The sequence below is a fragment of the Salmo trutta genome, chromosome 9 (genome assembly GCF_901001165.1).
Source record: "Salmo trutta chromosome 9, fSalTru1.1, whole genome shotgun sequence".
Classification (NCBI taxonomy): Eukaryota; Metazoa; Chordata; class Actinopteri; order Salmoniformes; family Salmonidae; genus Salmo; species Salmo trutta.
The window spans coordinates 487,481-509,569 of record NC_042965.1 but is presented as its reverse complement, the minus strand read 5'-3'; the positions used below and the strand labels follow the sequence as shown (position 1 = coordinate 509,569).

Sequence of the window (22,089 nt, the reverse complement as noted above, 5' to 3'; positions counted from 1 at the left end):
ATATAGCCTCTTACAAGGCCTACATTAAGATATGTTAATGAGCCAGGGATTCTTTTAACATTTTCCCACAATGCATTATAATTAATTCTGTAAAACACATTTACGGTATTTTACTGTACATTCTACAGTGTTTTACGATTGAAAATACAGAAAAGTCTTAGTGTACTGCCACAACAATGACCATGTGACGAATGCATTTGCCATGGTGGGGTGTAAGGAAAGGTTTGATGTTAAAAACGATGAGGCATGCTTGTCCAGAGAGGTGGATGTCTGAGCTCAAGCAGGTATTTATAGAGTGCTGAGTCAGACTTGAGCTTGAAGTAAAGTTACTGGATCACCATCATGAGAAGAAGGAGGAGTGGTGGTGGTTGGACTGACAAAGGCAGCTGCTTTATGTGCCTCAGTCTGTCAGGAGCAACTCGGACTCAGGGGTAGACGTAACATAGTAAATGTATATCTTGAAAATACCATTTCGTATATGGTAAGTATTAATTTGTGGATTTCCATCATACATTTCATATGATATGAATTACAATTCTTATAATATGTTAAGAATTGCAATTTCTACAATGTATTACATATTTGCAAAACGTATGATATGTTACAAATTCCAATTTGTTGTGGCTAACATTAGCTAGGTGGTTAGGTAGCTAATGCTAACATTACCTAGGTGGCTAACATTAGCTAGGCTAGGGGTTAAGGTTAGGGTTAAGGTTAGGAGTTAGGGTTAGGTGAAGGGTTAGTTAACATGCCAAGTAGTTGCAACTTAGTTAAAAAGTAATAAGTACTTGCAATGTTGCTAAAGTTGTTTGTGATGAGATTTGAACACACAACTTTTGGGTTGCAAAACATTTGTGTTATACACCTACCCATCCCCCCCTGACCAACCACCCTATCTTCGTATATGCCTTACTTTACCTTATGTCTTATGTAACCATACCAAACGTAACATATCATACTAATTTGAGTGTCCTGGGTTTACAGTTACTATGTTACCTTTAGTCTATGAGACCAGGCAGGAGAGGCAGCACAACAACAACCTTGTGTTAGTGACACCTTCTGTGAAACACAGACTGCCTCTGCTGCAGCAACAACAAAATTCCCCTGACGGCCATTTTAATTGCCAAACAAGACACTTACCATTGCAACTGTGAGACTAAGATTACATGACAGGCATAAGAACAAATGCGCTGATTTCTCTCGCTGACACACACAAAAACATAACATGTTCACAAACAAAAGTATTTGGACACCCCTTCAAAGTAGTGGAATTGGCTATTTCAGCCACACCCGTTGCTGATGTGTATAAAATCAAGCACACAGCCATTCAATCTCCAAAGACAAACATTGGCAGTAGAATGGCCCGTACTGAAGAGCTCACTGACTTTCAGTCAGTTCGTCAAAATTATGTCCTGCTACAGCTGCCCCGGTCAACTGCACTGTAAGTGCTGTTATTGGGAAGTTGTGGGCCACACAAGCTCACAGAACGGAACAGCCGAGAGCTGAAGCGCATAGCGCGTAAAAATTTGATGAATCACCATCTGGCAGTCCGACGGACGAATCTAGGTTTGGCGGATTCCAAAAAATCCATTCCGGCCCCAATGCATAGTGCCAACTGTAAAATTTGGTGGAGGAGGAATACTGTTTTTCATGATTAGGGCCAGGCCACTTAGTTCCAGTGAAGGGAAATCTTAACGCTACAGCATACATTGACATTCTAGACGATTCTGTACTTCCAACTTTGTGGTAACAGTTTGGGGAAGGCCCTTTCCTGTTTCATCATGACAATACCCCCATGCACAAAGCGAGGTTCACACAGAAATGGTTTGTCGAGATTGTTGTGGAATAACTTGACTGGCCTGCACAAAGCCCTGATCTCAACCCCATTGAACACCTTTGGGATGAATTGGAATGTCGACTGGGAGCAAGTGCCTGACCTCACTAATGCACTAATGGAAGCAAGTCCCCACAGCAATGTTCCAACAAATAGTGCAGGGGTGTCCAACCCTGTTCCTGGAGAGCTACCTTCCTGTATGTTTTCGCTCCAACCCGAGCTGTAACTAACCTGGTTCAGTTTATCAACCAGCTAATTATTAGAATCAGGTGTGCTAGATTAGGGTTGGAGTGAAAGCCTACAGGATAGTGCAGTAGCTCTCCAGGAACAGGGTTGGAGTGCCCTGATCTAGTGGAAAGCCTTCCCAGAAGAGTGGAGGCTGTTATAGCAGTAAAGGGGGGAACAACTCCATATGAATGCCCATGATTTTGGAATGAGATGTTCGACGAGCCGGTCTCCACATACTTTTGCCTATGTAGTGTATATACGGGATAAAGGTCCATAATATTGCATTACATTATTATGTTGATGAATACCATTGAATAAATAGTTGAATTGACATTAAAATTGCGTTTGGTTCAGGCACATACAACAAATATTTGCCATGTAGACAAAGTGTACAGTTACTGTATAGTGCAGAGGAGGGTATTGTTAAAGGTGTCCTAGATGGAGCACACCTCTATAAAAATAGAATGCACCTACATAAAATGCACCTGCATCTCGAGGGCACTGTCCCTTATGTTCTCACCCATACAAAATGTCACATTTCAGCAAATCAATTGAAGATATAATTTATGTTTAATGGATATGCCAATACATAGACGCATGCATGTATACACTATTCAAGATCAGAAAGTACATGAAAAGATTGTTGGTAACATTTCATTGTTCAAAGATAAATTACCCACTTTGTAATAGAATTAAACCAACCCTAACCCAGTAGAATTTCATCCATCTGAATTCAAATCAATATGTTAAGTGAATTCTTAATTACTGAATGCTTTGTTATTACGCAACCCTGTCCCACACCTTACTTATCCAAAATGTTGATCTATTGAAAAATCTAATTTCAATCTTAACTTTTGTCTTACAAAGGACAGCAGTTTCATTATGTGGTGGCATGAAAAGAATTACTGCTGAATATATAAGGAAGCTATCGCTTACACATTTGAAACTGACTATATTTAATGCAAAACCCCCAAATTAAACACAATATAAAGTTTGTTGCTGAAATTATTGTAAAGAAAATGTAGAGACACGTATTTCCATTCATGTAAAAATAGCATCTTAGGCAATTAGAACAGCATCAGTTTCACAATTCCTGACATTTAATCCAAGTAAATATTCCCTGTCTTAGGTCAGTTAGGATCACCACTTTAGTTAAGAATGTGAAATGTCAGAATAACAGTAGAGAGAGTGATTTATTTCAGCTTTAATTTCTTTCATCACATTCCCATTGGGTCAGAAGTTTACATACACTCAATTAGTATTTGGTAGCATTGCCTTTAAATTGTTAACTTGGGTCAAACGTTTCGGGTAGCCTTCCACAAGCTTCCCACAATAAGTTGGGTGAATTTTGGCCCATTCTTCCTGACAGAGCTGGTGTAAATGCGTCAGGTTTGTAGGCCTCGTTGCTCGCACACACTTTTTCAGTTCTGCCTTCAACATTTCTATTGGATTGAAGTCAGGGCTTTGTGATGGCCACTCCAATACCTTGACTTTGTTGTCCTTAAGCCATTTTGCGACAACTTTGCAAGTATGCTTGGGGTCATTGTCCATTTGGAAGACCCATTTGCCACCAAGCTTTAACTTCCTGACTGATGTCTTCAGATGTTGCTTCAGTATATCCACGTAATTTTACTCCTCATGATGCCACCTATTTTGTGAAGTGCACCAGTCTCTCCTGCAGCAAAGCACCCCCACAACATGATGCTGCCACCCCTGTGCTTCACGGTTGGGATGGTGTTCTTCAGCTTGCAAGCATCCCCCTTTTTCCTCCAAACATAAAGATGGTCATTATGGCCAAACAGTTCTATTTTTGTTTCATCAGACCAGAGGACATTTCTCGAAAAAGTACGATCTTTGTCCCCATGTGCAGTTGCAAACCGTAGTCTGGCTATTTAATGGCGGTTTTGGAGCAGTGGCTTCTTCCTTGCTGAGCGGCCTTTCAGGTTATGTCGATATAGGACTTGTTTTACTGTGGATATAGATACTTTTGTACCCGTTTCCTCCAGCATCTTCACAAGGTCCTTTGAGGTTGTTCTGGGATTGATTTACACTTTTCGCACCAAAGTACATTCATCTCTAGGAGACAGAACGGGACTTCTTCCTGAGCGGTATGACGGCTGCGTGGTCCCACGGTGTTTATACTTGTGTACTATTGTTTGTACAGATGAACGTGGTACCTTCAGGCGTTTGGAAATTGCTCCAAAGGATGAACCACACTTGTGGAGGTCTTTTTTCTCAAGTCTTGGCTGATTTATTTTCATTTTCCCATGATGTCAAGCAAAGAGGCACTGAGTTTGAAGGTAAGCCTTGAAATACATCCACAGGTACACCTCCAATTGACTCAAATTATGTAAATTTGCCTATCAGAAGCTTCTAAAGACATGACATAATTTTTGGAATTTTCCAAGCTGTTTAAAGGCACAGTCAACTTAATGTATGCAAACTTCTGACCCACTGGAATTGTGATACAGTGAATTATAAGTGAAATAATCTGTCTATAAACAATTGTTGGAAAAAATTCATGCAAAAATTTTTCATGCTCAAAGCAGATGTCCTAACCGACATGCCAAAACTATAGTTTGTTAACAAGAAATGTGTGTAGTGGTTGTAAAACAAGTTTTAATGACTCAATCCTAAGTGTACGTAAACTTCCGACTTCAATTCTATATGATGCTCACAAGCCACACAATAGTTGGATATTCATTTCCCACTGAGTAAACAATTTCTGTACTTACAGCATTCTTAGAAATTAATTTAGTCAGGTTTTTGATTGGCAGACCAACATTTTTTATTGACATTTGTCAATAAAACTTATGAATGCAACTGTTTATGTCAAATTATTCTAATTGTATCCCTAAATGTCCTAAAAAGAAAATGGTAAAACACTTAGTTGTAAGGCTAAATATGGACTGCAGATAAATTAAAGTAGTGAAGAAAATACATATTTTTGCTGGGGGTCCTTGGGCCTGATAATGCTCTTTTGACACCCCTCTTTCAAAGTAACTGAGATCTCTTCATCTTGCCATGTTAGCCAAAGTAATGGGCAACTGGGCATTTTATACATGACCCGAAGCATGATGGGATGTTAATTGCTTTTTTAACTCAGGAACCACACTTCGGTGGAAGCATCTGCTATCAATATACTTTGCGTCCCTCATTTACTCAAGTGTTTACTTTGGCAGTTACCTGTATCTTCTCCTGCATACTGTACACAAAATATCTGATAGTGAGTGATGTAAAAGTGTGTCTTTCACAAAATCCCTGATAGCTTATGACTGTTTTACTGATACTTGCAATTTTTAAATACATACACTTTCAGGTGCAGAGAATGAGTGTTAAAAACATTTTTTTATAGTAAAAAATGAATTGTCATAAATGTTGACAAAACAAAAAATTGCGGATCAAAATGTAATAAATAAACCCTAGTCAGAAAGGCATCGGAAATGTGTCACAAGGATGCATTAATTTCCTTGCATACTGCATTTACACTGGAGAAAGAAATTCATTTAAAGCTGAAAATAACCTTATTATCTAGGGGTAAATGTGATTAACATACATTATGTGTTCATAGACTTCTATTTAAAATGACATGAGGGCCAGTGAGGGGCTGTGCCAGAAAAATGTAACAAAAATAGGGACTGAGGGATAGGAGGATGTCAAGCTTTTGTGGGTTGCCTAAAATGCTGATATTGTCATTAGAGGGGGATCCAAGTGAGTTTCCCGATGGAGATCAAAGTCTGGCAAGTGTTGGAGGGCAGCCACACCATTTCAACTAGATTGAAATGGAGATAGCCCAATGCAAAACCAAATCCCACATCTGTCAGGTGGTGGCGGCCAAGAAGGATGCGGGACATGCCGGCCAGGAAAGCCCACAGCACCAGTAAGATGCGCAGAGGGACAGCGAGCACTAAGTGTGACAAAAGGAACTTGGATACCATGGCAGCCCGGCTTGCATGTGCTGCTGGGAAAGAGTAAATGTCCATCGCTATGTAATCAAAGAGGCCAGGCGTCATCTCCCAGGGTCCTTTGCGCTTCACGAGTTTCTGCATTCCGGCGACGGTCATTACATCCAGTAAAAGTGCTGAGGAGGGAGAGGAAATTATGTGTTAGCGTAAAGGATTAACAGAAAACATCCTAGACCTAGATGATAGACAGTAGGGTATATACAGCATGTGTATCTGAGTCAGGACCTGTACAAGTTTTACCAGTGCCAATCACTTGTTTTTAAAGTTGGCATGCCCCAAATCTGTCCCTGTTTGTAGATTCCAGCCCATCTAGCCTAGCCTACAGTACCAATCACACAAAGGGGTTTATAGGGTCTGGAGAGCAGTTGACTTGCATTGGTTTTTGGACAAAAATGCCCAAAAAATAGCATTGCAGATAGTGGCCAGGTAAACAAAACCAAAGCGTGAATTGCTGTCTTACCTTGTCCATAGACTGCTAATAGGTTAAGGAAACCAAAGCGTAATTTGGCTGAACTATCCCTTTATTATGATCTCATAATCCATTAAAAGCCTTGTCAGTATCCATGAACTGTTTATAATATGTTAATATCAATTTATAATGAATCAGTTATTGTCAGTTACACATTTTGTTGTGTTAGTCTTCATTTAAAATTGATTAAATTGAGATGGTGTATCAATACACCCAGTCACTACAAAAACACAGGTGTCCTTAACTCAGTTGCCAGAGAGGAAGGAAACAGCTCAGGGATTTTACCATGAGGCTAATGGTGACTTTAAAACAGTTACAGAGTTTAATGGCTGTGATAGGAGACAACTGACGCTGGATCAACAACACAACACACAATACAACCACAATACTAAACTAAATGACAGTGTGAAAAGAAGGAAGCCTGTACAGAATGAAAAATATTCCAAAACATGCATTCTGTTTGCAATAAGTTACTTATGTAAAACTGCAAAAAAAGTGGCAAAGAAATTTACTTTATGTCCTGAATACAAAGCGTTATGTTTGGGGAAAATCCAACACAATACATCACTGAGTACCACTCCGCATATGTTCAAGCATGGTGGTGTCTGCATCATGTTATGGGTATGCTTGTCATCGGCAAGGACTAGGGTTTTTTTTTTTAAGGTAAAAAGATAAGGAATAGAGCTAAGCACAGGCTAAATCCTAGAGGAAAACCTGTTTCAGATTGTTTTCCAACAGACACTGGGAGACAAATTCACCTTTCAGCAGGACAATTACCTAAAGCACAAGGATATTTGGCCTTGTGTTTTAGGTAATTGTCCTGCTGAAAGGTGAATTTGTCTCCCAGTGTCTGTTGAAAAACAATCTGAAACAGGTTTTCCTCTATAATTTAGCCTGTGCTTAGCTTTTCACTGGATTTGCTTAGTAGCCTAGTTACAGTTTTGATGTAAATCGGCTTGAAAATGTATGGCAAAACTTGAAAATGGTTGTCTTGCAATGATCAACAACCAACTGGTTGTTGATCATTGCAAGACAACCATTTTCAAGTTTTGCCATACATTTTCAAGCCGATTTACATCAAAACTGTCCAGTTGGACAGAGCTTGAATATTTTTTTTAAGAATAATGTGCAAATATTGTACAATCCATGTACAATAGAGACTTACCCAGAAAGACTCACAGCTGAAATCACTGCCAAATGTGATTCTAACATGTATTGACTCAGGGGGTGGGAATACTTATGTACATGAGATATTTCTGCAATTATGGGGTATTGTAAAATGTAATCAATTTGGAATTCAGGCTACTGAATACTCCATGAAGGCACTATATTTTGAGACAGTCGGAAAATTGCCTCATAGACAGCAGGGATTCTTGACCGACGGAAATGTAACTTTTACAGTTGAAAACACCAAGGGCAAATTTATAAGGATAAGTATTTATTTTGGGAATTGTAAAATATTTTCTATATTATTCATTTCAATGTCGGCTCTATGCGCGGAAATGCCGTTGTCCCGAGCAGAGGAGCCCAATTTCAAACTCTGCACAAAAAAAGTGTTTAAAATGAAAGAACTGGCAATAATGAATATTAACTGGAAAAGGATGTTATGTAGTTTCTTGCAATAGCCTTCTGTGAATTTAAATAATATTTCTGTAATTACAAAAACGTGTACAGAGATTTGGTCAACTCCGTCAGATTTGTTAAAAATACTGAATTATTCAGGAATGAGCAGGGTCAGTTACAGCATAAGGACCCCTAATTACATGTAGTGCCACAAGACCACTCATGGTCTGTAAAGTTCTCTACTTTTGATAGATTTAAACAAACAATATTGAAATCACCATGGTCACAATCATAAACTGTCAACTCCATCTCCCTGATAGGATATTAATTTTGGTTCAGTTATGTTTATTTTATTTAGTTTTCAGAGTCATAAAGCAAGTGAGCAAAAACTAAATTGGCACTTTGTATAACACTTGAATGAATAAGAAAAATGTCACTTTTGTCAACTCTGTAAATCATAGACTCTGCTAGACTGTCCCTATCAGATGCCAAAACACCTGATATAATTGTTGTTATTGTGGATTGTCAAATTACTAATTTTCCATATTTTACTTATGTTTGAATTGAACTTTTATTTTTGGAAGCAAAAATATGTCTGTTTTGAGTATTTGTTGTCAACTCCGTCAGTGGCTGGTCAACTCCGTCACTGATGGCTAATCCCCCTAAACTGTGACATGCTTAAACCACCTGACGAAGTCCTAAAGCAATGGGACTCCCTAAATCTTTCTCAGATTATTACCAATCCCACAAGGCATGACTCCAAAACACCCAGAAAAGGCTACTCTCCTAGATGTTATCCTCACAAATAATCCTGATCGGTATCAGTCTGGTGTTTTCTGTAATGACCTTAGTGATCACTGTTTTACAGCCTGTGTTCGTAATGGCTGCTCAGTGAAACGACCTGTCCTGATTTGTCATAGACGCTTGCTAAAAAACTTTAATGAGCAAGCCTTCCTTCATGACCTGGCCTCTGTAAATTGGTATAGAATCAATTTGATCCCCTCTGTTGAAGACACTTGGACCTTATTTTTTGATATTTTTAGTGATATTGTTAACAAACACGCACCCATAAAGAAAATGAGAATTAAAAACAGGTTTAGCCCCTGGTTCGACCGTGATCTTGCAGAGTTACTCCACCTCAAGAATTTCATTTGGCGAAAGGCTCGGCACACGCATACTCAGGCTGACTGGCTCTTGTTGAGGCAAATAAGTAACACACATCCCTGGATCGCTTGTCTTTTCAGTTCGCTGGAGCTAGCGACTGGAACGAGCTGCAACAAACACTCAAACTGGACAGTTTTATCTCAACCTCTTCATTCAAAGAGTCATGGACACTCTTATTGACAGTTGTGGCTGCTTTGTGTGATGTATTGTTGTCTCTCTACCTTTCTTAGTGTTGTTGTCTGTGCCCAATAATTTTTGTACCATGTTTTGTGCTGCTACCATGTTATGCTGCTGCCATGTTGTTGTCATGTTGTGTTGCTACCATGCTGTGTTATCATGTGTTGCTGCCATGCTATGTTGTTGTCTTAGGTCTCTCTTTATGTAGTGTTGTGTTGTCTCTCGTTGTGATGTGTGTTTTGTCCTATATTTTTATTTAATTTATTTTTAGTCCCAGCAGAGGCCTTTTGCCTTCTGGTAGGCCGTCATTGTAAATCTGAATTTGTTCTGACTTGCCAAGTTGAATAAAGGTTAAATAAATATATATTTTTTGTCAATATTCAGAAATCTTATTTGAATCACTGTTCTGCAACATATGCTTAAACTATTTAAGTATTTGCTGTGCTAGACCGAAGGGATGATGTTTGCTTTATAAAGGTTGATTCATTTTCTGAATATCTACAAAATGCTAACAAAAATATGCTAATTAAATTGGAGCAATATATAATGCTATAAAACAAAAATAACTTTGGAGATTTGTATTATATATTTGGATAATATTGTCATTGATAATTAAACAAGCAAGGCCTTTAAACATTTGTTGGACAATAGATTTAAAAATGAAATGCCTTTTATGGTCTCTGAAGTAGTTGACATGAATCCAGTTAGTTGCATTTAATGAAGAAAAAAAACAATTAAGAGGTTGTTCCTTTAAATGTTGTGATAGCTATCAAGATCTATATTTCAAATTGTGTTACCCCCAGGGGTACGCGCAATGCCATCGGGGTACACCAAATAAAAATGTGATTCACATTAAAGAAATTATATGTATAATATATATTTAAAAAACATTCTTCACATTTTCAAACAGTCCATTTATATTTTTCAACGGTGCTATACATTTGGGTGAGGTTTTTTTCTCACCTGAGTAGCCTCGTTTCACTACTACATTTTTTTTTAACCATCTAGTGTTCAGCGAAATAACAACACAATGTTAAATACAGGTAGCCTAGTCAAATAATTAACATCCAATCACATTTACTGTTACTCTCTCTCGGGAATTCCACTAATAGTCCGTATGTAGCCAAACGTAGCTGCTGCCCATAACAGGGAGACATAGTGGAGTGGTAACGTGCAAGCAATTGCTCCCGACGCCACTTGGGTACACTGCAGCATCCACCGAGAGGCTCATGCTGCCAAGGGAATGCCTGACAACTTGAAAGACATTTTGGAAAATGGTTAACTTTGTTAAAGCAAGGTCCCTGAACTCTCGTGTATTTTCTGCACTATGCAATGATATGGGCAGTGTGACTCTTTTACAACATACAGAAGTGCGCTGGTTATCAAGTGGCAATGTATTGACACATTTTTTTAAATTGAGAGACAAGCCTTCTTTACGGATGACACAAACAACTGGATTTGTTATCCCATTCATGCCCTGAACAAGAGCCTCATCAAAATTGCAACAAGCAGTCCCCACACTGGCCCCTATTATTAGCATTGTATTATTATTATTATTATTATTATAATACAACAAAAAATATTAGAAAGGCCCATGTGGCTGAATATGTAGCAGCCCATCTGGCATACGATAGAATTGCCCTGTGGCCAGTCTATAACTGATGGTAGCCTATTGAAAACATTCTTTATATCGTGAATCAGGCTCATGACCAGTATTCCAACTGTTTCAACATGAGAGAGCTTACTGAGGACACAGATATCACAGACAGCTTTCCTAGACACGTCTGGATGGGGCCATAAACAAACACAAAACCCCTCACCCAGAGGAAGCTAAAATTCTAGACCACTTTTATTCTACCTACAAAAAACGCATGCAAGGCAGGGCTGTTGTGTAGCGGGTCGAGAGCTTAAAGTTCTTTGGTTTCCACATCACTAAAGACTTAACATGGTCCACAAACACCCGCACAGTCATAAAGCAGGCATGGCAGCACTTCTTCCCCCTCAGGGGGCTGAAAAGATTTGGCATGGGCCCTCAGATCCTCAAAAAATTAGACAGCTGCACCATCAAGAGCATATTAACTGGCTGCATCATCGCTTGGTATACCAAATACACCGCCCTTGAACGCAAACGCTACAGAGGATGGTGTGCACAGCCAAGTATATCACTGGGGCTGAGCTCCCTGCCATCCAGGACCTCTATATCAGGCGGTGTCAGGGGAAGGCCCCAAAAATTGCCAAAGACTCCAGGGCCTGGTTGCCTAAAACATCTTAAGTAAATTTCTCTCTTACCTTTTCCCTTAAAGTTTCCTTAACTTTAAGTCAGTAGCACAAAACATTTTAAGGAAAATGTCCCTCTTAAATTAAGTGACAAATGGCTCCCATGAGGTCCCTTAAGTGCTTCATTCAGTATGGAAATCAATGTAAACAGCATTTGTGTAGGTGAATGTTGCTTTCCTCTGCCATGGTTTCAGGTATCTACTTCTCTAAACAATGGAAGGTGCACAATCCATGGCTACAAAGCTAGATGACTAGCTAGCTACCTACTGAGTATGTTAGCTTGACATGCTAGAAAGTAATAGAAACAAGTTTATCCTGTCTTGAATGTAGAAGTTCTATTTTGTGATCTCCAAAAATAAATATCTTTGAGATGTTCATTCAGTGAATCAGGTCATTTCCATCGTAACCAGAGACTGTCTGCTTTACATGCCTTCAAACTACCATTAAACCCTTAAATGATGCCCTTACCTAAGGAAATGTTTGAGGGGCTCTATGCAACACCCTTAAACAAGTCCCTTAGGTAAGGGGACATTTTTCCTTAAGGGAAACACAAGATGTTTTATGCAACTGCGCCCAGCCACCCACGCCTTGACCATTAACTCTGCTACCTTCTGGAAAATGGTACCGGAGCATATCACCCTGCATCCCACTGCTGGCTTGCCTCTAAAGCTAAGCAGCGTTGGTCCAGGTTGGTCCCTAGATGGGAGACTAGATGCTGCTAGAAGTGGTGTTGGAGGGTCAGCAGCATGCACTCTTTTCTCTGGTCTAAAGAAATATCCCAATTGCCCTGTGTAGGGTGCCGTCTTTAGGATTGGATGTTAAACGTGTGTCCTGACTCTCTGTGGTCACTAAAGATCCCATGACACTTATCGTAAGAGTAGGGGTGTTAACCCCGGTGTCCTGGCTAAATTCCCAATCTGGCCCTCATACCATCATGGCCAACTAATCATCCCCAGCTTCCAATTGGCCCATTATTCTCCTTTTCTCTGTAACTATTCCCCAGGTACTTGTTGTAAATAAGAATGTGGTGTCAGTCAACTTACCTGGTTAAGTAAATAAATAGTTTCTTGGCCCAACAGGCTGAGACAGCTTCTATCTACGATTCATAAGACTGCCACACTGCTAAATAGTCAATTAATGGTACCTGGACTATCTGCATTGACCCTACGCACACTCACTAGACTATATACAATGAGTGTACAAAACATTCGGATCACCTGATCTTTCCATGACATAGACTGACCAGGTGAAAGCTATGGTCGCTTATTGATGTCACTTGTTAAATCCACTTCAATCAGGGTAGATGAAGGGTAGGAGACAGGATAAAGAAGTATTTTTAAGCCTTGAGACATGGATTGTGTATGTGTGCTTTTCATAGGGCAAGACAAAATATTAAAGTGCCTTTGAACAGGGTATGGTAGTAGGTGCCAGGTGCACCGGTTTGAGTGTGTCAAGAACTGCAACGCTGCTGGGTTTCTCACACTTTATCAAGAATGGTCCACCATCCAAAGGACATCCAGCCAACTTGACACAACTGTGGAAAGCATTGGAGTCAACATGGGCCAGTATCCCGTGGAACGCTTTCGACACCTTGTAGTGTCCATGCCCTGAAGAATTGAGGCTGTTCTGAGGGCAAAGTGGATTGCAACTCAATATTAGGAAGGTGTTCCAAATGTTTTGTACACTCAGTGTATACACACCATATATGCACACAACATTGACACTCCCACAAAAAAACACACACATTCACATGCACTACATACGCACACACACACACATACTGAAACAACACAAAAACACAAACAGTACATAAACATTACACACACAGGCACAGGCACACACACACTTTTACTCTTCATTTCCTGCTGCTACTCTGTTCTTTATTTTACTCTTATTATTATTATTATTATTATCTATCCTGACGCCTAGTCACTTTACCCTGCCTTCATGTACATATAGGGCTGTGGCGGTCACAAAATTTTGTCAGCCGGTGATTGTCAAGGAAATAACTGTCACTCACAGTAATTGACCATTAATTAACATAAACACATTTAGCATCTTCTGGCTTACACACATAGCCTACAAGCCACTGATGCAGACCTTTGAAACATCTACATTTTAAAAAGTATAATAAATCCATGTAATATAGCCTACACCTTCACAATAAATCCATGATTTATTTTAGACAGGTCTAAAGAAGCATATGAAGAAAATGTAGTCTATTTCAGAAGAACAGAATAGCATACTCTGAGTTGTCTTTCTGTTAGGTCCTGATCTGGCTATGCCAAATGGCTGAAGGCTACACTAGTTAATTTAGCAGTTAAGATTTTCTTAGAGTTCCGTGGCATTATTTTATATTATGAAGAATACAATTGAAACAAAGCTGAATAAAATAGAAAGGATATTTTCTCCAAACGATTTGAGGGAGTGCACACATGTGGCTATTCTGTGTTGAGTGGTTAACAAAGAAATACACTACCATTCAAAAGTTTGGGGTCACCTAGAAATGTCCTTGTTTTTTTTTTTAAAGCACATTTTTGTCCATTAAAATAACATAAAATTGATCCGAAATACAGTGTAGACATTGTTAATGTTAATGTTGTAAATGACTTGTAGCTGAAATGGCAGATTTTTATGGAGTATCTACATAAGCGTACAGAGGCCCACAGAGGCCCATTATCAGCCACTATCACTCCTGTATTCCAATGGCAAATTGGGTTAGCTAATCCAAGTTTATCATTTTAAAAGGCTAATTGATCATTAGAAAACTGTTTTGCAATTATATTAGCACAGCTGAAAACTGTTGTGTCCTGATTAAAGAAGCAATAAAACTGTCCTTCTTTAGACTAGTTGAGTATCTGGAGTATCAGCATTTGTGGGTACAATTACAGGCTCAAAATGCCTTGAAACAAAGAACTTTCTTCTGAAACTCGTCAGTCTATTCTTGTTCTGAGAAATGAAGGCTATTCCATGCGAGAAATTGCCAAGAAACTGAAGATCTCGTACAACGCTGTGTACTACCCCCTTCACAGAACAGCGCAAACTGGCTTTGACCAGAATAGAAAGAGGAGTGGGAGGCCCCGATGCACAACTGAGCAAGAGGACAAGTACATTAGAGTGTCTAGTTTGAGAAACAGACACCTCACAGAAGTCCTCAACTGGCAGCTTCATTAAATAGTACCCGCAAAACACCAGTCTCAACGTCAACAGTGAAGAGGCGACTCTGGGATGCGGGCCTTCTAGGCAGAGTTCCTCTGTCCAGTGTCTGTGTTCTTTTGCCCAGCTTAATCTTTTCTTTTTATTAGCCAGTCTGAGATATGGCTTTTTCTTCGCAACTCTGCCTAGAAGGCCAGCATCCTGGAGTTGCTGACAATGGGCCTCTGTACGCCTATGTAGATATTCCATGAAAAATCTGGCGTTTCCAGCAACATTAGTCATTTATAACATTAGCAATGTCTACACTGTATTTCTGATCAATTTGATGTTATTTTAATGGACAAAAAAATGTGCTTTTCTTTCAAAAACAAGGACATTTCTAAGTGACCCCAAACTTTTGAACGGTAGTTTATATATTCCTATATGCTTAATTTAGATGTATTAATGTAAGTTAACCGGTTCTACAAACGTTGGGCTACATGTTTTGATGATTTTTAATACATTGTAAGGCTGCATGATGCCACTCTGATGATTTGAAAAAAGTTGCTTGAAAGGCAACAGGCTATAAGTGAAGACAGACACATTGGGGACGCAACTGTATGCGTCCTTATGCAATTCTTATGCAAAAGCACTAGCCTATGTCAATTTACTATCCCCCATAGTACAAAATATTATTTATTCACATAAGCGCAGCAATGTGCACATGTTAGTAGGCTACAAGATCGAATGTTCCATTCGCAGAAAACACCATTATCAAAAGTGACCGCAAATTAAATTATTCATGTAATGCTTCAATTATAAAGGTGCATTTTTATGCTGAAAATTATCCTCCCCCAACTTGAAAGTCATGTGCTGCTTATGTATGCAGTTAGGCTCTACACCCCTTGTAAAGCTGATTAATGTGCTTAATTTGAAGTTATTTGGCCACTTTAGTTGTGATACAAATGTTATTAAAACATATAGGACTATGGGCTAGGCTACATGAGGTGTGACACTATGATTCGAAAAAAATCAACAAAGAAAGGAATTGTTTCTTATGCTGGGCATCATTCACAAGTGATAGGGTAATATTGTCACCCATCAGACTATTCTTGATTTAATACTGTCTTAACATATACTAAATAATATATGTGTGAAATTTGTTTTGATTTAGAATGGACCTGTATTGAAACAGGGACAGTGGGAAAAGATACATGTGATCTATGCAATTAAATAGCAAATGGAGGATTCTTTTCCCCGTGGATTATTTTCAAATAAATATAGTAGGCCTAGCCTATAGAAAGCTGATGGGATCCGCATCTTTTATTAGGGGCCATCACTCTGTTTTCTCCCGCAATTGCATAGCCTATAGAAATGTTGCGCAACATGAGCGCATGGACTCTCCTGAAGTGTTTGATTAGATTTTAGAATACATTTGCATTGATGTCAGAGTGATTAGAGGGACCAGGCAGTTAGCAAGTTTGGTAGGCTACTAATGACCAGCAGCAGCATCATAGCTTGGAGAAGCCTAATTACTGTGACTAAACGGTCATGTGGAATTTGACTGCCTTCATGACTCGTGTCCGCCGGTGTGGCGGTAATACAGTCACCGCAACAGCCCTATGTACATATCTACCTGAAATACCTCTGCACATTGATCTGGTACAGGTAGCTCCATTCTTGTGTAATTTTTTTATTCCTCATGCTTTTATTTTATTTTGTGCATCGTTGGTAAGTGAAATCTACCGCAGTTGTATTCATTGCATGTGACACATATAATTTGATTTGAATAAGCTGTACCCAAGGTATGGAATTAAATGCACAGACTATTAATACTCCACAAGAGTGGTGGGAACGAAAACTGAAATTAGTCAGAAAAAAACACTGTGAAGATGTGTCCCTTATGCTTGAATGATTCGAGTCTGCGACATTTGATGAAGAAAAGGTATATCGAAAAATTAAATCACTTACCAAGAAGCAGATTGACCAGAACTTCTTGTCCTGCCATTGTGTTGCTTCTGATGAGACATATAATTGTGCCAACAATCCAAGGGATGCCATGACCAGTGATTGCAAGCAGGTTGACCATGGAGCGCACACTGCCCCATGAGGAGTGAGAATATGCGCAAACCCCAAGCCTTTTGGACATGCATATATCAATCGCCAAAAGAGAGTTCATTGCAATGCCCTTAAAGGAGGGGTTGAGTTGTATGCAATCCTCTTCTGGAAGTTTAACAGATTCTCTGCGGTCCTCAGTGTTATTTTCAAGCGGCTCCTGCTGCACATTTTGAGGTTGCTGCTGCTGTTGGCTTGACTGGGGTTTCAGTGAACCAGGCCGTCTTAATGTCCCCCGTGGCTCGTTGCTGTTTCTGAGAGGCTGGTTCAGTGACATAAACTCGGGTCTGTTGATCGGGTCATTCCGATCTCTTATCCTGGATCTGGTTGGATTTATAGGCATTTTGATTCTGATATCAAATCAGCAAAACCTGACTATTCCCCTTTTCCATGTAGCGGGGACGTTATTACCGATATGGTGAAGAGTTGTCTGCAGAGAGATCAAGTGTTGCTCTGAGGCGCCAACTCAGTGTCAGTTATAAATAGATCTACTGCCTTGCTTCTGTATCTGTGTGACTGCACATGTCACCTCGATTTCAGCGGCAAATGTTTCATTAGCGGAAAACACCATTATCAAAAGTGACCGCAAATGCAATTATGCATGTAATGCTTCTATTATAAAGGTGCATTTTTATGTTGAAAATGATCTTCACCAAACTTGAAACTCATGCGCTGCTTATGTCAGTTATGCTCTACACCCCTTGTAAAGCATATTAATGTGCTTAATTTGAAGAAGTTATTTGGCCACTTTAGTTGTGATACAAAACGTATTAAAACGTATAGGCCTATGGGCCAGGCTACATGAGGTGTGCGACTATGATTGAAAAAGGCGACAACAAAAAAATATATTGTTTCTTATACTGGGCATCATTCACCAGTGCTAATATATAATTCACAAGTGATAGGCTAATATTGTCACCCATCAGACTATTGATATAATATTGTCTTAACATATACTAAATACTATATGTGTGAAATTTGTTTTGATTTAGAATGGACCATTATCATGCACCTATATCGAAACAGTGGCAGTGGGAAAACATACGCCGTCGATGCACTTAAGTAGCGAATTGAGGATGCTTTTCCCTGTGGATTATTTTCAAATAAATATAGTAGGCCTAGCCTATAGAAAGCTGATGGGATCCTCGTCTTTTTACTAGTGGCCATCACTCTGTTTTCTCCCGCAATTGCATAGCCTATAGAAATGTTGCGCAACATGAGCGCATGGACTCTCATAAAGTGTTTGATTAGATTTTAGAATACATTTGCATTGATGTCAGAGTGATTAGATGGACAATAGAGTGCTGAGTACAAGGCAGTGAGCAAGTTTGGTAGGCTACTAATGACCAGCAGCAGCATCATAGCTTGGAGAAGCCTAATTACTGTGACTAAACGGTCATGTGGAATTTGACTGCCTTCATGACACGTGACTGCCAGTGTGGCGGTAATGCAGTCACCGCAACAGCCCTATGTACATATCTACCTGAAATACCTCTGCACATTGATCTGGTACAGGTAGCTCCATTCTTGTGTATTTGTTTTATTCCTCAGGCTACTATTTTATTTTTGTGCATCGTTGGGAAGTAAAGTCTACACCAGTTGTATTCATTGCATGTGACACATATAATTTGATTTGATTTGAATAAGCTGCACCCAAGGTATGGAATTAAATGCACAGACAACAGCCTATTAATACTCCTCAAGAGTGGTGGGAACGAAAACTAAAATCAGTCAGAAAAAACCACTGTGAAGATGTGTCACTTATGCTTGAATGATTCGAGTCTGCGACATTTGATGAAGAAAAGGTACATCGAAAAATTAAATCACTTACCAAGAAGCAAATTGACCAGAACTTCTTGTCCTGCCATTGTGTTGCTTCTGGTGAGACATATAATTGTGCCAACGATCCAAGGGATGCCATGACCAGTGATTGCAAGCAGGTTGACCATGGAGCGCACACTGCCCCATGAGGAGTGAGAATATGCGCAAACCCCAAGCCTTTTGGACATGCATATATCAATCGCCAAAAGAGAGTTCATTGCAATGCCCTTAAAGGAGGGGTTGAGTTGTATGCAATCCTCTTCTGGAAGTTTAACAGATTCTCTGCGTTCCTCAGTGTTATTTTCAAGTGGCTCCTGCTGTACATTTTGAGGTTGCTGCTGCTGCTGCTGTTGGCTTGACTGGCGTTTCAGTGAACCAGGCCGTCTTAATGTCCCCCGTGGCTCGTTGCTGTTTCTGAGAGGCTGGTTCAGTGACATAAACTCGGGTCTGTTGATCGGGTCATTCCGATCTCTTATCCTGGATCTGGTTGGATTTATAGGCATTTTGATTCTGATATCAAATCAGCAAAACCTGACTATTCCCCCTTTCCATGTAGCGGGGACGTTATTACCGATATGGTGAAGAGTTGTCTGCAGAGAGATCAAGTGTTGCTCTGAGGCGCCAACTCAGTGTCAGTTATAAATAGATCTACTGCCTTGTATCTGAATGACTGCACATGTCTCCTCGATTTCAGCGGCTAATGTTTCATTAGCGGAAAACGCAAGTGCTAATATACACTGCTCAAAAAAATAAAGGGAACACTTAAACAACACAATGTAACTCCAAGTCAATCACACTTCTGTGAAATCAAACTGTCCACTTAGGAAGCAACACTGATTGACAATACATTTCACATGCTGTTGTGCAAATGGAATAGACAACAGGTGGAAATTATAGGCAATTAGCAAGACACCCCCAATAAAGGAGTGGTTCTGCAGGTGGTGACCACAGACCACTTCTCAGTTCCTATAGAGTCATCCAGGATGGCACATCAATGCGAGCTGTGGCAAGAAGGTTTGCTGTGTCTGTCAGCGTAGTGTCCAGAGTATGGAGGCGCTACCAGGAGACAGGCCAGTACATCAGGAGACATGGAGGAGGCAGTAGGAGGGCAACAACCCAGCAGCAGGACCGCTACCTCCGCCTTTGTGCAAGGAGGAGCAGGAGGAGCACTGCCAGAGCCCTGCAAAATGACCTCCAGCAGGCCACAAATGTGCATGTGTCTGCTCAAACGGTCAGAAACAGACTCCATGAGGGTGGTATGAGGGCCCGACGTCCACAGGTGGGGGTTGTGCTTACAGCCCAACACCGTGCAGGTTGTTTGGCATTTGCCAGAGAACACCAAGATTGGCAAATTCGCCACTGGCGCCCTGTGCTCTTCACAGATGAAAGCAGGTTCAGACTGAGCACATGTGACAGACGTGACAGAGTCTGGAGACGCCGTGGAGAACGTTCTGCTGCCTGTGTGACAGGTTAAAGGAAATACTAATAGCCTGTTATACATTAAAAAGTATTAGTAAGTTCATAGTATGTGAGGATCTTAAAACATCTAGGGTTAAAAAGATCATGCATTCTGTATTAGTTGATAGAGATGGATAACATTCATATAATTGTGTTAAAGTTAAAATCCATCAAGTGTACAAAAGGTAAGAATTGTAAAAGGAATGTGCAAACGTTATATTGATGACTTTATTTTGTGGTGCCTAATTGAAGGGGAAAAGTGTTAATCTGTGATCTACTAAATGCTCTTTAATCTATGAGCCTGAGATCGATTGCTCTGGTCTCCACCCAAGTTCGCGGGGAAATCGCGGTCTTTTCCTCATTACAGTAAAAGTTCTCATTGAGGAAACAATACCGTATCACTCTCGTGATTATTTCTCCCCTTTTTCAGGTATGTTATTGATGATAAAACAGAGTCATTTAAATGTAATAACTCGCTAACATGTCAAGAGTGTTTAAGGTGTGTCTTGGTAACATCTTGAGAAAGTTACAGTTACGTTTGCAGAGTAATATGAGCCCTGCTCGGTTGCAGCTAAGGCTAGCTTCGTTCTGAGAGTAGCTGCCATTTTATGTCGATCGTGAATGAACGTGCGTTGCTAATACGATTTTGCGGTGTTATTTGTGTAATGGTTTTTCAAACACTTTATTGACTGTTGATAAATTGAGTTATGGTTTACTGAGTTAAAGCTTTGTGCTTGACAGTTATATTGAAATGAGTGTATGTTTCAGTGAATTACAGAGTATACTGTTGTGACTTGAATAAGCCTTGTACCCTACAACACTAGCTCTTTCCTGTAGATCTGTTGTTTTGTAAAATGTGTTACTTTTGTAAAATGTGTTACTTTGGTAAAATGATTACAGTAAAAGTTCTCATTGAGGAAACAATACCGTATCACTCGTGATTATTTCTCCCCTTTTTCAGGGGCGTAACACCTGCAACATCCTCCAGCATGACCGGTTTGGCGGTGGGTCAGTCATGGTGTGGGGTGGCATTTCTTTGGGGGGCCGCACAGCCCTCCATGTGTTCGCCAGAGGTAGCCTGACTGCCATTAGGTACCGAGATGAGATCCTCAGACCCCTTGTGAGACCATATGCTGGTGCGGTTGGCCCTGGGTTCCTCCTAATGCAAGACAATGCTAGACCTCATGTGGCTGGAGTGTGTCAGCAGTTCCTGCAAGAGGAAGGTATTGATGCTATGGACTGGCCCGCCCGTTCCCCAGACCTGAATCCAATTGAGCACATCTGGGACATCATGTCTCGCTCCATCCACCAACGCCACGTTGCACCACAGACTGTCCAGGAGTTGGCAGATGCTTTAGTCCAGGTCTGGGAGGAGATCCCTCAGGAGACCATCCGCCACCTCATCAGGAGCATGCCCAGGCGTTGTAGGGAGGTCATACAGGCACGTGGAGGCCACACACACTACTGAGCCTCATTTTGACTTGTTTTAAGGACATTACATCAAAGTTGGATCAGCCTGTAGTGTGGTTTTCCACTTTAATTTTGAGTGTGACTCCAAATCCAGACCTCCATGGGTTGATAAATTGGATTTCCATTGATTATTTTTGTGTGATTTTTGTTGTCAGCACATTCAACTATGTAAAGAAAAAAGTATTTAATAAGATTATTTCATTCATTCAGATCTAGGTTGTGTTATTTTAGTGTTCCCTTTATTTTTTGAGCAGTGTATAATTCACAAGTGGTAGGCTAATATTGTCACCCATCAGACTATTGATATAATATTGTCTTAACATATAGAAAATACTATATGTGTGAAATTTGTTTTGATTTAGAATGGACCATTATCATGCACCTACAGTGGGGGAAAAAAGTATTTGATCCCC

At 40.1% G+C, this 22,089-nt stretch overlaps 1 protein-coding gene across 2 annotated transcripts; it reads right to left on the bottom strand.

Annotated features, from left to right (window-relative positions):
- Positions 1 to 4,518: 4,518 nt before the first annotated feature.
- On the bottom strand, positions 4,519 to 19,387 carry plpp7a (phospholipid phosphatase 7a (inactive)). 2 transcript variants are annotated; one of them, XM_029762033.1, is made up of 2 exons: positions 18,759 to 19,387; positions 4,519 to 6,143 (listed from the first exon to the last, which is right to left on the bottom strand). In XM_029762033.1, exons 1-2 carry the CDS (start codon positions 19,249 to 19,251, stop codon positions 5,758 to 5,760), a joined length of 879 nt encoding a protein of 292 aa, XP_029617893.1. In that variant the 5' UTR covers positions 19,252 to 19,387; the 3' UTR covers positions 4,519 to 5,757. The 2 variants fall into 2 exon arrangements, with proteins under 2 accessions (XP_029617893.1, XP_029617894.1); XM_029762034.1 differs by lacking the exon at positions 18,759 to 19,387 and adding an exon at positions 16,784 to 17,518.
- Positions 19,388 to 22,089: the final 2,702 nt, after the last annotated feature.

Bases quoted from the DNA above. Each gene is read 5' to 3' on its own strand.
- plpp7a (XM_029762033.1), bottom strand. From the start codon at position 19,251: ATGCCTATAAATCCAACCAGATCCAGGATAAGAGATCGGAATGACCCG. The intron at 6,144-18,758 runs GTAAGTGATTTA...CTCCCTCCTCAG, and splicing joins TCTGGTCAATTTGCTTCTTG to CACTTTTACTGGATGTAATG.